This window comes from Hakea prostrata, chromosome 10, assembly GCF_041222555.1.
Source record: "Hakea prostrata isolate BN-2017 chromosome 10, UWA_Hpros_2, whole genome shotgun sequence".
Taxonomy (NCBI): Eukaryota; Viridiplantae; Streptophyta; class Magnoliopsida; order Proteales; family Proteaceae; genus Hakea; species Hakea prostrata.
Window position 1 is genome coordinate 298288 of NC_142609.1, and position 12162 is coordinate 310449.

The window sequence follows — 12162 nt, forward strand, 5'->3', positions numbered from 1 at the left end:
CATCCCATATGATAAAAAGGTATTGAAGCTGTTAGGTTTGTGATGAAAATTACTTCATCTTTTGGGTTAAAATTTGAACTTGGAGGGTCTCACTTAGTGTTAAACATAGATTAGTTATTTGGTATCATTAAGAGGGCCTTAGGAGAGGTAAATGGAGTAAAAAAAAGAGAGTTTTTAGTGAGTTCTAAAGTGGGTTTTGAGCAAAATTGGATTGAGCTCTTGGGGTCTTCTTCTTCTTGTGGTTTTGCAAGAAAGGTGTTTCTTCTCTCTTGAATTCTTCTCCATTGTAACTCCATTAAAATTTGAACTTGGATTGAAAGGTTTTCTTCAAGAGCTTGAAGGTGGAAGGGTGTTTTCAAGGAGGTTTGAGAGGTAGTGTGACCGGTTGAGGTAACATTATATTATTATCAAATCTTGTACTATTTTGAAGATTAAAATAATGGATTCTCTCCCCATGAATGTAGCTGATCTAGAACATTTGGGGTTAGTGAACCACATAAAATTATTGTGAGTTGTTTGCATTTCTTTTTCATTCTTGTGGTGGTTTGTTGTTACTTGCTTTGTGATTGTCTTCAACTTATTTGCACAAGATCATTGCTTTATTTTGTTCATTTGGATGATTTGCTCAATTACCCGGATCCTTGGATTGGGTCATTTGAGAAAAGCTTTTTCTTTTCTTTTTCGTGAGAAAACTCTTTGGAACCTTTTGATAATGCTTTTGCTTAAAAATACAAATTTCTCACATAAAACATTTTTTGTATTTCTATGTTAAAGAAAAATGTTTTTTAAAGCATAAAATGGTGCTTGGTAAAGCCAACACAGAGTAACTTTAGTGGTAACACCCACGCTTCTTAGTGAAGAAGTTGCGGGTTCGATTGTTGTCGAGATATCTCCCCTGAGGATATAGTTGAGGAGAGCGCGCCCGCATGAATCTCGGCTCCCCAGAAATATAGTGCTTGGTAAATTATTCCGAAACTCATTTTCAAAGACAAACCTACTGGTAAAAGATGGAGGGTTGCAAGTGTTTGCTTTTCCAACGGTTACTCAATTTAAACTAAATTTGAATTTTATTTAAACACACCCCATAAATTTGAATATTATTTAAACTCTAGTTTGTTGGGTAACCGTTGGATTATTTAAATACCACATGGCACAATCCCATGGCACAATCCTATGAGGGAATTGTAGGGAAAGGAATTAATAAGGATGTGAATCCGGGGCATCGGACCACCCTTCTTTGTTACCATGACTAGATCTTAGCATAGCTAGAAAGGGCTACTAGCAAAATTCTAGGGATGACCATTTTACAATGAGGAGGTGTAGAAATAATCTACAACAACTTGTGGAAATCTTGGAGAAGAATAAGATAAAGAAACTCCCTGAGAAATGATTTGGCTGCGTCGATTGTGTAAAGAGCTTGATTTTTCACAAGGTGGAGTGATGGTTGGGTGTGATAGTCAGAGTGAAATATTCTTGGCCAAAAACCTAGGTTTTCACACAAGGACCAAGTATATCAACTTACAGTACTATTTTATCAGAGAGAAGATAGAACAAAAGGTTGTGATGCGAGAGAAAATTGGCACAAAAGTAAATAGTGCTGATTTTCTTATAAAGGCAATGAGTTCTGAGAAGTTTAAATGGTGTACAACTGCTTTGGGTTTGAGGAAGCATGTGAAGCATTCACCAAGTGGTAGATTGTTGAATATGGCTCATACTTCACGTTCTATTGCTGATGGACATGGGGGTGTGGGGGCAGGCACATGCAAATTGTAAATTGTTGTTTTCGAGAAGAATATAGTGAAAAACCTAATGCTGGGCATAGCCTCACATTGAGATGAACCAGGGTAAAATTCATGTCTCCTTCTTCTTTGCTTTCTATTCTATTGTGTGTGATTGATTGCTCTAATCCTAACACATGCATATGCTTCCCGGAAAATGACTCTTCCTTAAGACCACCCTCATGATACTGCCACGTGGAAATATGAACATGACAACATGGACGTTCAATAGATATTATTATAAATGTTACTTCCTGACGAAAGTAGCGAGAAGGTGGAAAACAACATGAAATTTAATGCTCTACTCCAACACCTTAAGTACTTAACGCTCATCATAGGGGTGCTAATCCATCATAATCTTTTTGGGACTACTTCCTTATGATCTGTCTGGAATTTAAGAAAGGACACGTCAAATCAAAGGATCACTTAAGTCCAAATCACTAACAAGATCTGGGGAAAGGTGTATCAAGCCCTTGGCTTCTCCAACAAGATTTGGGCCTTGGCTTCTCTAGCAAGCTTGGTGTCACAATCCATCCAGACTTTTCATGTCGAATATGTGAATCCAATGATCAAGGTTTGTTTTCTCAAGAAAGAACATGAAATTTATCTATAAGGTAAGAAAATCAAGAGGCAAGATGAGTAAGCAAAGATCAATCTAGCATTAACTCTCCTGCAACTACCTAAGGAACCTATAATTTTTTGGACATTAACTCCTCATTAGGAGGATTTGTGTTTTTTGGAATCTGACTAGATCGCTTGAGGTGGCTTCCTTTCTGTAGAGGTGGCCCACTCTCACCATTCTTATTGTTTGCAAATAGCTAGTTCGTAGGTGATACAAGTTATCTTCGAACCAACGACAAATTTTGAAGCAATACTTATCATCCACTAGCAAATCTTTGTTGTATCAATAAGCAACCTCTATTTTCTGAATGTTGACCGGCAAGCATTCGTAAGAGATTAGAAAGCTATGCCCTTTACAACGTCTTCTCAACTAGCAAAATGATTGGAACACAATAACTAATAATTTCGGGGCAGCTAGCTGTCACAAAATTGGGTTAACTTCTATTTCAAGTAAGTAATTAAAGGAAACCCTTTTTATTGATTTTCTTTTCTTGTAATTTTTTTTTAGTTTGAGAACTTACCTAAAAGTATTACTCAGTATTAGGTTCTCTGCTTACCTTTAAGTGTTATAACAAATATATTCCTAAATCCCTAGTTATATTTAACTTTTTTGTGAGTTTAAAGATCTCAGATCCTCTCCACCAAGGCTGACTGTCCCTCTATTCTCCTATACCGACACAGGTCTGCCCATGTATTACTGGATAGGCCATGCGTGAGGGCGGAGAAATGAGGAGGACTATTAAGGTGAAGAAGATTTGGACTATCCTGAGAAAAAGGTTTGAATTTTTTTTATCGACTTGTAGATGTTCCTTAATGCAAGTGTTACATTCCTTGACAAGGGGAAGGGTTCATCATGCTACCAACTCCACAGGATGGAAGAAGGGGTTGTATTTTAAGTTGGTACCGATAATATTTTAGAACATTTTTATTCACCACTAAAGGCCTGTTTTGTTACATGACGCTGGAGATTTCAAATATTTAAAGATTTCAAATATATGAAGTCACAATTTGTAAAATTAACTGTTTGGTTAACCGAATATGTTGAATGAAATCTGTGAATTCATTTGTAATTTTTGTGAATACGCAAATGGTTAGCGTTTTTATAGTAGGGATGAAATCTCTAGTGAAATCACCCCATACACCCATAAATCTATATATTCAAGTTTTTAGTGTAAAAAGATGAATCTAGAGATTTTCACAACCAAGCGGGTATAAATCTCGCATTCATGAATCCAGAGATTTGAAATCTCTAGATTCATGTAACCAAACCGGCCCTAAACAATTTGGAAGCAAGTTGTAAACTAGGAAGGTAAACTCATTTTTATCCAACACAAAAACAAATAAATAAATAAAAAAAGACCAAGGGACACAAGCAACAAAATGTTAGATGTTCTAATTGTACCTACAAACGTATTCATTTGATCCCAAAATATGAGATCAAATTGCGCACGGATTCACATCCTCTATAATTTTTCCCCCTACAATTCCCTCTTAGGATTGTGCCATGGATTAACTAATCCACTTGCCAATTAAGGAACATCTACACGTTGATGGGATCGATAGAGGATCCAAAATGTGTGTTCGGTAAGGCATCCACCGGGCCGGGCGGAGGAGCGGGCCATGCGTGCAGGGTGGAGAAATGAGGAGGACTTATTCAGGTGGAAGAAGATTCGGACTGGATGTCCTATATTTGTGGTATCAAAATTGGTTCTCGAGTACCACGGGCAGGGCATCTATATAACAGCCGGATACCCAGACGTAGGCATATATAGGATCTGCATGCATGATAGGTGAATAACGTACCTGAGATCAGAGAGATGGTAACGGAAAGTTTAGTGACCCGTCTCGATCGATCTCTCATTCTGTCCTGTGTATCCAAAAACCCTTACAAAACATTGTATCTTACTGGACTAATTTATCGGACTTTCAGGAAATGCCCCATATATAGATTGAAAACAAGCTAGCTTTTGGGGGAAGAAAAGCGTGTAATACGTATATGTTACCAATGGACACACACCATCAGCAAGCTAAGTGCGTACGTTAGTTACTTGTAATCTAAACTGAAGCGAACCTTGAAGGGTATATACATGGCATAAACTGGAATCATATCATATATATGAAGTAAAAACTTCACAACAACCGTGTGGCCTCCCGACCCCTTTGAGCAATTGGCGTCTTCATCACCCAGCTAGAGCTAGAGCTAGCAATTGTTGAACCTGCAGGCGGGAACCCAGTCGCTCTGATTCCCAACCGCCTGCAACCACTAGTAGCAGTAGCAGTAGCAGTAGCAGTAGCAGTAGCAGTAGCAGTACCACCACCAAGTTTTCTCTTCTCCAGTTGCTGCCGTCGTCTTTGATCCGCTCTCCTAAGAATAAGATTTTCCCTCCTAATAATACCGGAGGAACCCGGATTCAAATATTTCTGGTTGAAGTTATTGTTCTTTCTGTACTGCAGGTTACCATTTCCATTACCATTACTACTACCCACTTGCAAGGGCACGGGTACCGGCATGGCCTCCAGGCCCATCAATTTGGCCACCACACCTGGTTTGCTCCAGAACACGCTTTCTCCCGCTATGGTACGCGGTAGTAACCCAAGAGCACTAGTTGTAGGAGTAGTTGTTGGAGGAGGAGGAGTAGTGTTGCTACAACAAACCGATGCTCTCCCACTTGTGCAGCTTCCAACACCAGCCTTCAAGTTCAAGTTCAAGTTCAAGTTCAAGTTCCGGAAGGAAGATCGGTACATGGCATCCCTCCCATCAACAGAGAACCGAGGATACTGATTCAACGCATTCCTTGCAGAACGTAATATGTCAGAGTTGTTTACGCAAGACATCCTACGTTTCGAATTCGATGCATCGTCAAGGACGATGACATGATCATCAAGCTGCTTTGCAATCCTCGTAGCAGCTTCCTCCTCTAACTCTAGCTGCAATATCATCTCCTCCAGGGTTGGTGGTTTGTCCATATTCCAGTTTGTAGAGGTATCGATGGATGGGGTCACCATGCAGCTGGACGTCGACGATGATCCCTCACATTCTTCAGCTGCCGCCAGCTTGTTCTGCAGCTGGTTGAGCGTTGATGTTGAACCAACCCCATTGCAGAAACTTTTGAGACCTTTCTTCATCTTGGCTCCAAGCGAGTTCTTGAGGAGGAAAAAGGACAGGTCTTTCATTGGGGGTGGGGGTGGGGGTGGGGGTGGGGGTGGTGGTGGTGGTAGTGGCCGGTGGCCCGTGGCCCGGTGAGGTGACAGACAGCTACAACGAGAAAAGATCGAAAAGATATGGATCGAGTAAGGATGTGCAGGAAGTAGCTGGGACCGATCAAGGGCCGAAGCATAGGGGACGGACGTTAAATAGGATCAAGTGAAAAAAAAAGGACAAAACGGAACGTGAACAGAGTGAATGGAGCGGTGGGCGATATATATTTTTCCATGAATCACGATCACCTTAAAAGCATTCACGTGAATCACAAGGCTATACATATATTGCACTCTCCTCATCCTCATCTATCTATCTGCAACGTTGCTTCAGTTTCTCTCTCTCTCACTGCCCCCTTTCCTTTTCTGTTCTGTACCCCGTTCAACTCGAATTAAATTTGAACTACCCCCCCGCCCAGTGTTACTAATTATTAAAAAGCCAAAAGCAAAGATCACATGAAAATTGAAAAGGGAAGGAAGGGGGCACGAAAATCCAAGGGCAGAAATAAATTTCAAAGCCAACGTACGTACGTACTTGCGCACACGAGTCCTACGACGCGACCCATTAATTGACGATGAACTCGGTGAAGCTAAATCACCTCTCTAGTCTCTACTATAATAAAAATGAGACTCTGGACTCGACTCTTTGTGTGAAACAGTTTTTCTGGTGTTACTTTCTTTTGTTTTACACTTTTTACTTTTACCACACACTTGAGCAGTCGAGCTATAATTCAGATTAAAACAAGTGAAAAAACACCCATCAAGTCGTATATGTGTACATGTTCTATACATTATTTGATTGGATGGGACATCAAGTCCGATCCAAGACTAAGTCTGTTCTACTACAGTAATATTCTTTTCCAACTAATCACACAGCTAGAATAATATTGAGATATGTTTATTCAAAAAAAAAAATGTATATTATATATATATATATGAAGTTTGTATTATCATTCGCAATGATCCTTTTGAGTAACTAAAACAGAGATATCCCTTCCTACTACCACCACCTGATGAATTAAAAACGAAATAAAGGGAAAAAATCGCAACTTTACGCTACCACACACAATCTTACTTAGATAGAAAACAATCACATCATTGTAAATTTTGATTTTATGTTTAGGCTAGTTTTTGTTTTTTTTTGTGTATTGAGTAAAAATCGCAACATTGAAGAGTTTATATAAAGGGTGGGGGAATATTACTAATATAAGTGCCGCCGGAGTGCAAACCTAAGACCTCCACGTGGGAAGTTGGGTTTTTAACCGCCTTACTAATCTACCATTGGCCAGCATATACTTTTTTGCTTTTCTCTTTTTATAAGGGTTTTTTGTATCAACTCTCATTCTTATTTGTTGATTTTTTTTTCTTTTTTCTTTTTATGTATTTGATATTTGTTTTAAATTCTATTTTTATTTAAAAGAATAGAAAAATCCCCTTACAAATTTTTCTTATGGATTTTAGGTCAAAACTCATTCTATTCATTTTTGCATAGATTGTTTAGGGCCTGTTTGGTTACATGAGTCTGGAGATTTCAAATATCTAGATATTTCAAATTTATAGATTTCAAATCTATGGAGTTATAATTTATAAAATTAGATGTTTGGTTGTGGAATGAAATCTGTGGGTTCATCCTAAAAAAATATTTGATCGATGTGATTTTTGTGAATGTGCAAATGTATAGCTTTTTTGAAATCTCTAGATTTCACCCCTTACCCATAAATCTATAGATTCATGTTTTTAGTGTAAAAAAGTGAATCTCTAGATTTCATGAATCTAGAGATTTTTACAACCAAACGGGTATAATTCTCAGATTCATAAATACAAAGATTTGAAATCTATAGATTCATGTAACCAAATAGGCCCAAAATCAAAATACAAATTAAGGACAAGAATATTAAACATACATTCTTTTCATGATAACCATATCATTTCATTTTTTTCCTCTCTCAAACCCTAATGATATGTTCTCAATTTTTATCATCACTTTTAATTAATTTTTTGTTCCATAATTTATTCAGGACAAAAATTATCAAACTATTTTTTTCATTTTTTACCAAAAATAAATTATAATATTTATTTTTTTTTAAAATAGGAAAAATAAAAAAATGAAAATTGATAAAATAAAAAAAAAAATTTATAACACCATTTATCCTTTATATTCCCTTTGCTTATATTTATGAGTTCCCTTTTAATGCTTCCACTGTTTCACCTTTATTTTCTCCTCTTTTTTCCAGCAGGTTCCACTCCACTCAAATCTAATGAATAAAATATTTTTCATCCGAGAATGTAGGCTGTAGTTTGGTAAAATCATTTATCATTATGTAAATGGGAGAAGTTGTGGGGAGAAAGAGATTCAAACCCAACACCAACACTAAGCTAGTTTTACTCCCTCAACGTTCAAAGATTGCTACCCACCGTGCTTCTTATTTTTACTCCCTCCACGTTTAAAGACTGTTAACCACTGTGCTTCTTATTTTTACTCCCTCCACATTAAAAGACTGTTAACCACTGTCCTTAAGCACATCTACAGAAGAAGAAGAAGAAGAAAAAAATTAAATAGAAATATCTACAGAAAGTTGAGTTGTACAATCACTACAATGCAAAATTTTCCGAATTCCGACAAGTTAAAGTAGCCTATACGCCTTGTCCAACACTCCAACTAGCTGGTTTGAGAGTCTTGATGAGAGCTGAGACACAAGAAGCAAAAGCGACTATAAATAAATATTCTTATTTCTTGCCCAAAAAAAAAAAAGACTATAGATAAATATTGAAGACTCCAAATGCTCCATGGAAGCTGCTATAGGCTTATAGCATAAAATAGCCTAATTAGCACAGCCAAAGCCCAAAATACACGTAAAATAGAAATAGAAATACATATGCACGTTCACCAGTCACCACTAGGCATTAGCTAGCTCCGTACGTACTACGTAGGTATTGCTGCTACATACATGCATCGAGCTTACCAGTTACCCACAGAATAAAAATGCATGCATGAGACGCCTGTATAGTTACAGTTACAGAACTGCAGCTGCCAATTAATTAACTAACTAACTAACTTAATATATAAGGTAAAGGCCGGTGAGGTCAATTCATGAACGATTCATTAATTATTCATGATCATCAGTTGTTGTTGGAGGAGGACGCGGAGGAGAATGAAAAGATGAAGATGAAGATGAAGTAGTAGTAGTGCTTCCGCGTAGTAACATATCAAGCAGCTGATGGGCGGGAGGGACGGTTTGAGTGAACTCGGGGAGTTGCTCCAGGTCCCTAAGCCAAGAATGGAACCTCGGGAAGGTGGTTTGATCAACGAGGCTGATTCCGGCGGCTTCCTCCAGTGCCCATATCCAGTGGGACCCACACCCGATGACCAGGTCCAGAATTCCGACCCTATCGTCCCCTCCGAAGTACCTCCTCCCCTTGAACCACCCCTTCTCCATCTCCTCCTCCACCACCCTCAGGTTCTTCCGCACCTCCTCCACCGCTACTCCCAGCTCCTCCTCCTCCTCCTCCTCCTCCTCCTCATGATCATCATTACCACCACCTTCACCTTCCCCTTCACCTTCACCTTTGGTAGTGTTAGTGGTAGGTGCCGCCATCGCTCGGAACACCGCCCCCACCGACGGACCCAGCTTGTCGTCGGCAAAATGAGACCAGAAACGGACGAGGGCCCTCTCGTAAGGATCGACGGGCATCAAGGGGTAAATGTGAGACCAGGTCTCGTCGATGTATTGGAGGATTACGATGGACTCGGCAAGTGGGTTGTGGCCGTGGAGTAGAACAGGGACCTTCTTGTAGTACACCGGGTTCGGGTTGTACTTGTACAGCAGCGACCTGCTCTCCTTGCTGCTGCTCAGGTCTTCTTCTTCCACGTACTCGAAATCCACGCCTTTCAACTTCAGCGCCACCTGCACTCGCTGCGTGTATGAACTCCCCCAGGACCCAAACAGCTTCACTACTTGTTCCCCTCCTCCGTCGTCCACCACTTTTTCTCCATCATCGCGAGACTCCATTAATAATATTTGTTGAATTGGTAGCTAGTCCATAGATAGATAGATAGATAGATAGACGTTGATACAATTCGGGCAGGCTTTGTTCATTTCATATCCAAATTCGGGCGAGCTAGCCCTTTTATAGATACATGCATACAAGCGTCACAGACTGCACTGCAGAGAGTCGGTGGTGTGTGGTGGTGACTTGATCAGCAAGCAGGCCGGCCAACTACGAGTCCCATCGTCCATCGTCCCCACTCCATTTAGTAGATACATAATTAAATAATGAAAGAGAAAAATCAATCGTACGTAGAGCCAGCTGTATAGATATATTCACATATATATATATATATAAAAGCTAAGAGCCTAAGAGCCGGACACAGTGCCGGCGGAGATTCGTTTAGGCTGTAGTAGACTACTCCACGACACAACCTACCTAGTGTGTCGGTCTCTAAGATAAGTTAAATAGAACAGCGACAAGATTAACAATAATTTCATGAGCTTACGCTCCCGTTGTTACATACAAACATTTCTTTCCATGTCTTCGGATATAATACAGCGGCTTTTTCGTTCTTTAATTGTACATAAGCTTTGAGAAAATTTTACGGAATTTTAAGTAACAATTAATAATCCAATTAAAAGTTAAATCTAATAAATTTCCAACATTTCTTCCAAATTTGACTCTCGTCTGAAGCTTAACTTTAAGAATTGATTAGATTCATTTTTTAATTAGGATTTAATTTTAAAGATTAGATTATTAATTATATGTGTCACAGACTCACAATCCTAATGGAAATTGGAGAAGATCTAAAACCTGAGCGGCCCAACTTTGTTGTCGTCTTCTTCTCAAAGGCTACTGATCCTCACTTCTTAAACATAGCACTGCCAAGGCGCCATGCCACTATCATTAGAGACTTTGTTTTAGTTTTATACATTTAATGCACAGAAGCCGTCAGATCAAAATTTAGCAAAAAATATTGAAATCTTTGACTGAAATTTTGAATTCGATAAAACTAAATCTCGCTTAGCCATGCGCATTATGACCGAAACAATTTCATATCACTGACTTCGTTCCTGAGCTAGTCAATCGTTATTCGATCGATGAGGGCCAAGTGTTGAAGTGGCCAACTCAACTCGACACCAGATGGGTACAACCGTACAACAAAACCAGACTTACTTTACAGGTTGGTTGCAACTTGCAACTTGCAACTTGCAAGTTAAAAAAACCCCGAATCCCAAGGTAGTCTAGTAATTAGCCTTCAATTCAATTAAATTGCTTTTTGTGCAAAAGCATCTCAAGTTGAGATCGTGGGATGGAGATTGGACCCATATGCAAGGACTGTACTCTACTGTTCTGTTCCTTTTTCCTTTTGCCTTTTTCCTCCCTTGTGTTGTCCCCTAGGCCCTAGCTACTCTGTTTGCGTGGATGATGTGGTTGACGACAATGTTCATTATGTTTGTACTGTCACAGACGTCTGACTGGAATTGAGGCTGAATCAATTCAAGTTTCACTACTCAGACACGCACGCACGAAGAAAGTCGATTTTTTCTTCTTTTTTTTCCGGTGTGTAGCAGAAGAATATATATATATATATATATATTCACGCTTTGCACTTAGTTGCAGAACAGAGTCAGACTCTGAAGGAAGCAAAGAACCCCATAGATCAAAAATCAATTAATGGGCACGTATGACGTATCAATACTACTGTTGAGCAGAATGACTGTTTGGTTGATGATATGGCCGCTTCAGCCTTGTAAGAAGTAAGAACTAAGAAACCACGATGCTCTAGTCCTCAACCCCATGCCCGCTTGATTTTATAATTTTTTTTCAAATATATTTTTTATATATAATGAAATTGAAAATGGAAATATTACATATACAGTTGGTAAAGGTTGAACCTCTCCACTAAAAAGTAACTTCTTAAACCCATGCCTAAAATTCTAGTTTTTTATTATAATAGTGACTTAAATTAATGTCATCCATTTTACTAAATTATAAATTACCCATAGTTAAATCTAGAATCAAGATTTTCTTAGGTAAACTGAAAAAATGATTATAACATCTTTAAACAATAAGTAAGATAATTAACACCCCCTCTATATCCAACCCTTAGTGAGCCAAGGAAAAAAAAATTCTTCCTTCACCCATCTTTTTTTTACCCCCTCCAACCGAGGACCACCGCCCCCACCTTCCCCGATCTCCACTGAAAATCATCTTCCCCTAACTTATTTCAAATCTTGCAATAAACATCTCATGGCGCTTCAATCCCGGTTTCTAAACCGTGCGGTCTTCCTTGATGTACTCATGACACTCCGATGTTCTAGGTTCCATAGGAAACCCAAAGGCAATTTCTGTAAGTTGAATATTTTCTGGAGAATTATGGACGAGTTTTTTATGCTTTGAATCATTACTGTTATTTTGGTATTAATTTCAGTTTTGTTTGTTTAGGATTTGAAGGATCAACCCAACGACTTAAAAGATTTCCGATTTCCACATCAGAGATGCGTTGGTTGCCTAGTCTGTAACATATGAATTCGATATCAAAATCAACTCTAAGGTTCTTCCTTTCAAGCTT

The 12162-nt window shown here is 38.8% G+C and overlaps 2 protein-coding genes across 2 annotated transcripts; both read right to left on the reverse strand.

Annotated features, from left to right (window-relative positions):
• Positions 1-4140: 4140 nt before the first annotated feature.
• On the reverse strand, positions 4141-5573 carry LOC149001265 (uncharacterized). The gene has a single exon (XM_089137308.1). It carries the CDS (start codon positions 5571-5573, stop codon positions 4530-4532), a length of 1044 nt encoding a protein of 347 aa, XP_088993434.1. The 3' UTR covers positions 4141-4529.
• A 2752-nt stretch (positions 5574-8325) lies between these two features.
• On the reverse strand, positions 8326-9817 carry LOC149001266 (glutathione transferase GST 23-like). Its single transcript, XM_089137309.1, has one exon. The coding sequence runs from the start codon at positions 9605-9607 to the stop codon at positions 8705-8707; it is 903 nt and encodes a 300-aa protein (XP_088993435.1). The 5' UTR covers positions 9608-9817; the 3' UTR covers positions 8326-8704.
• Positions 9818-12162: the final 2345 nt, after the last annotated feature.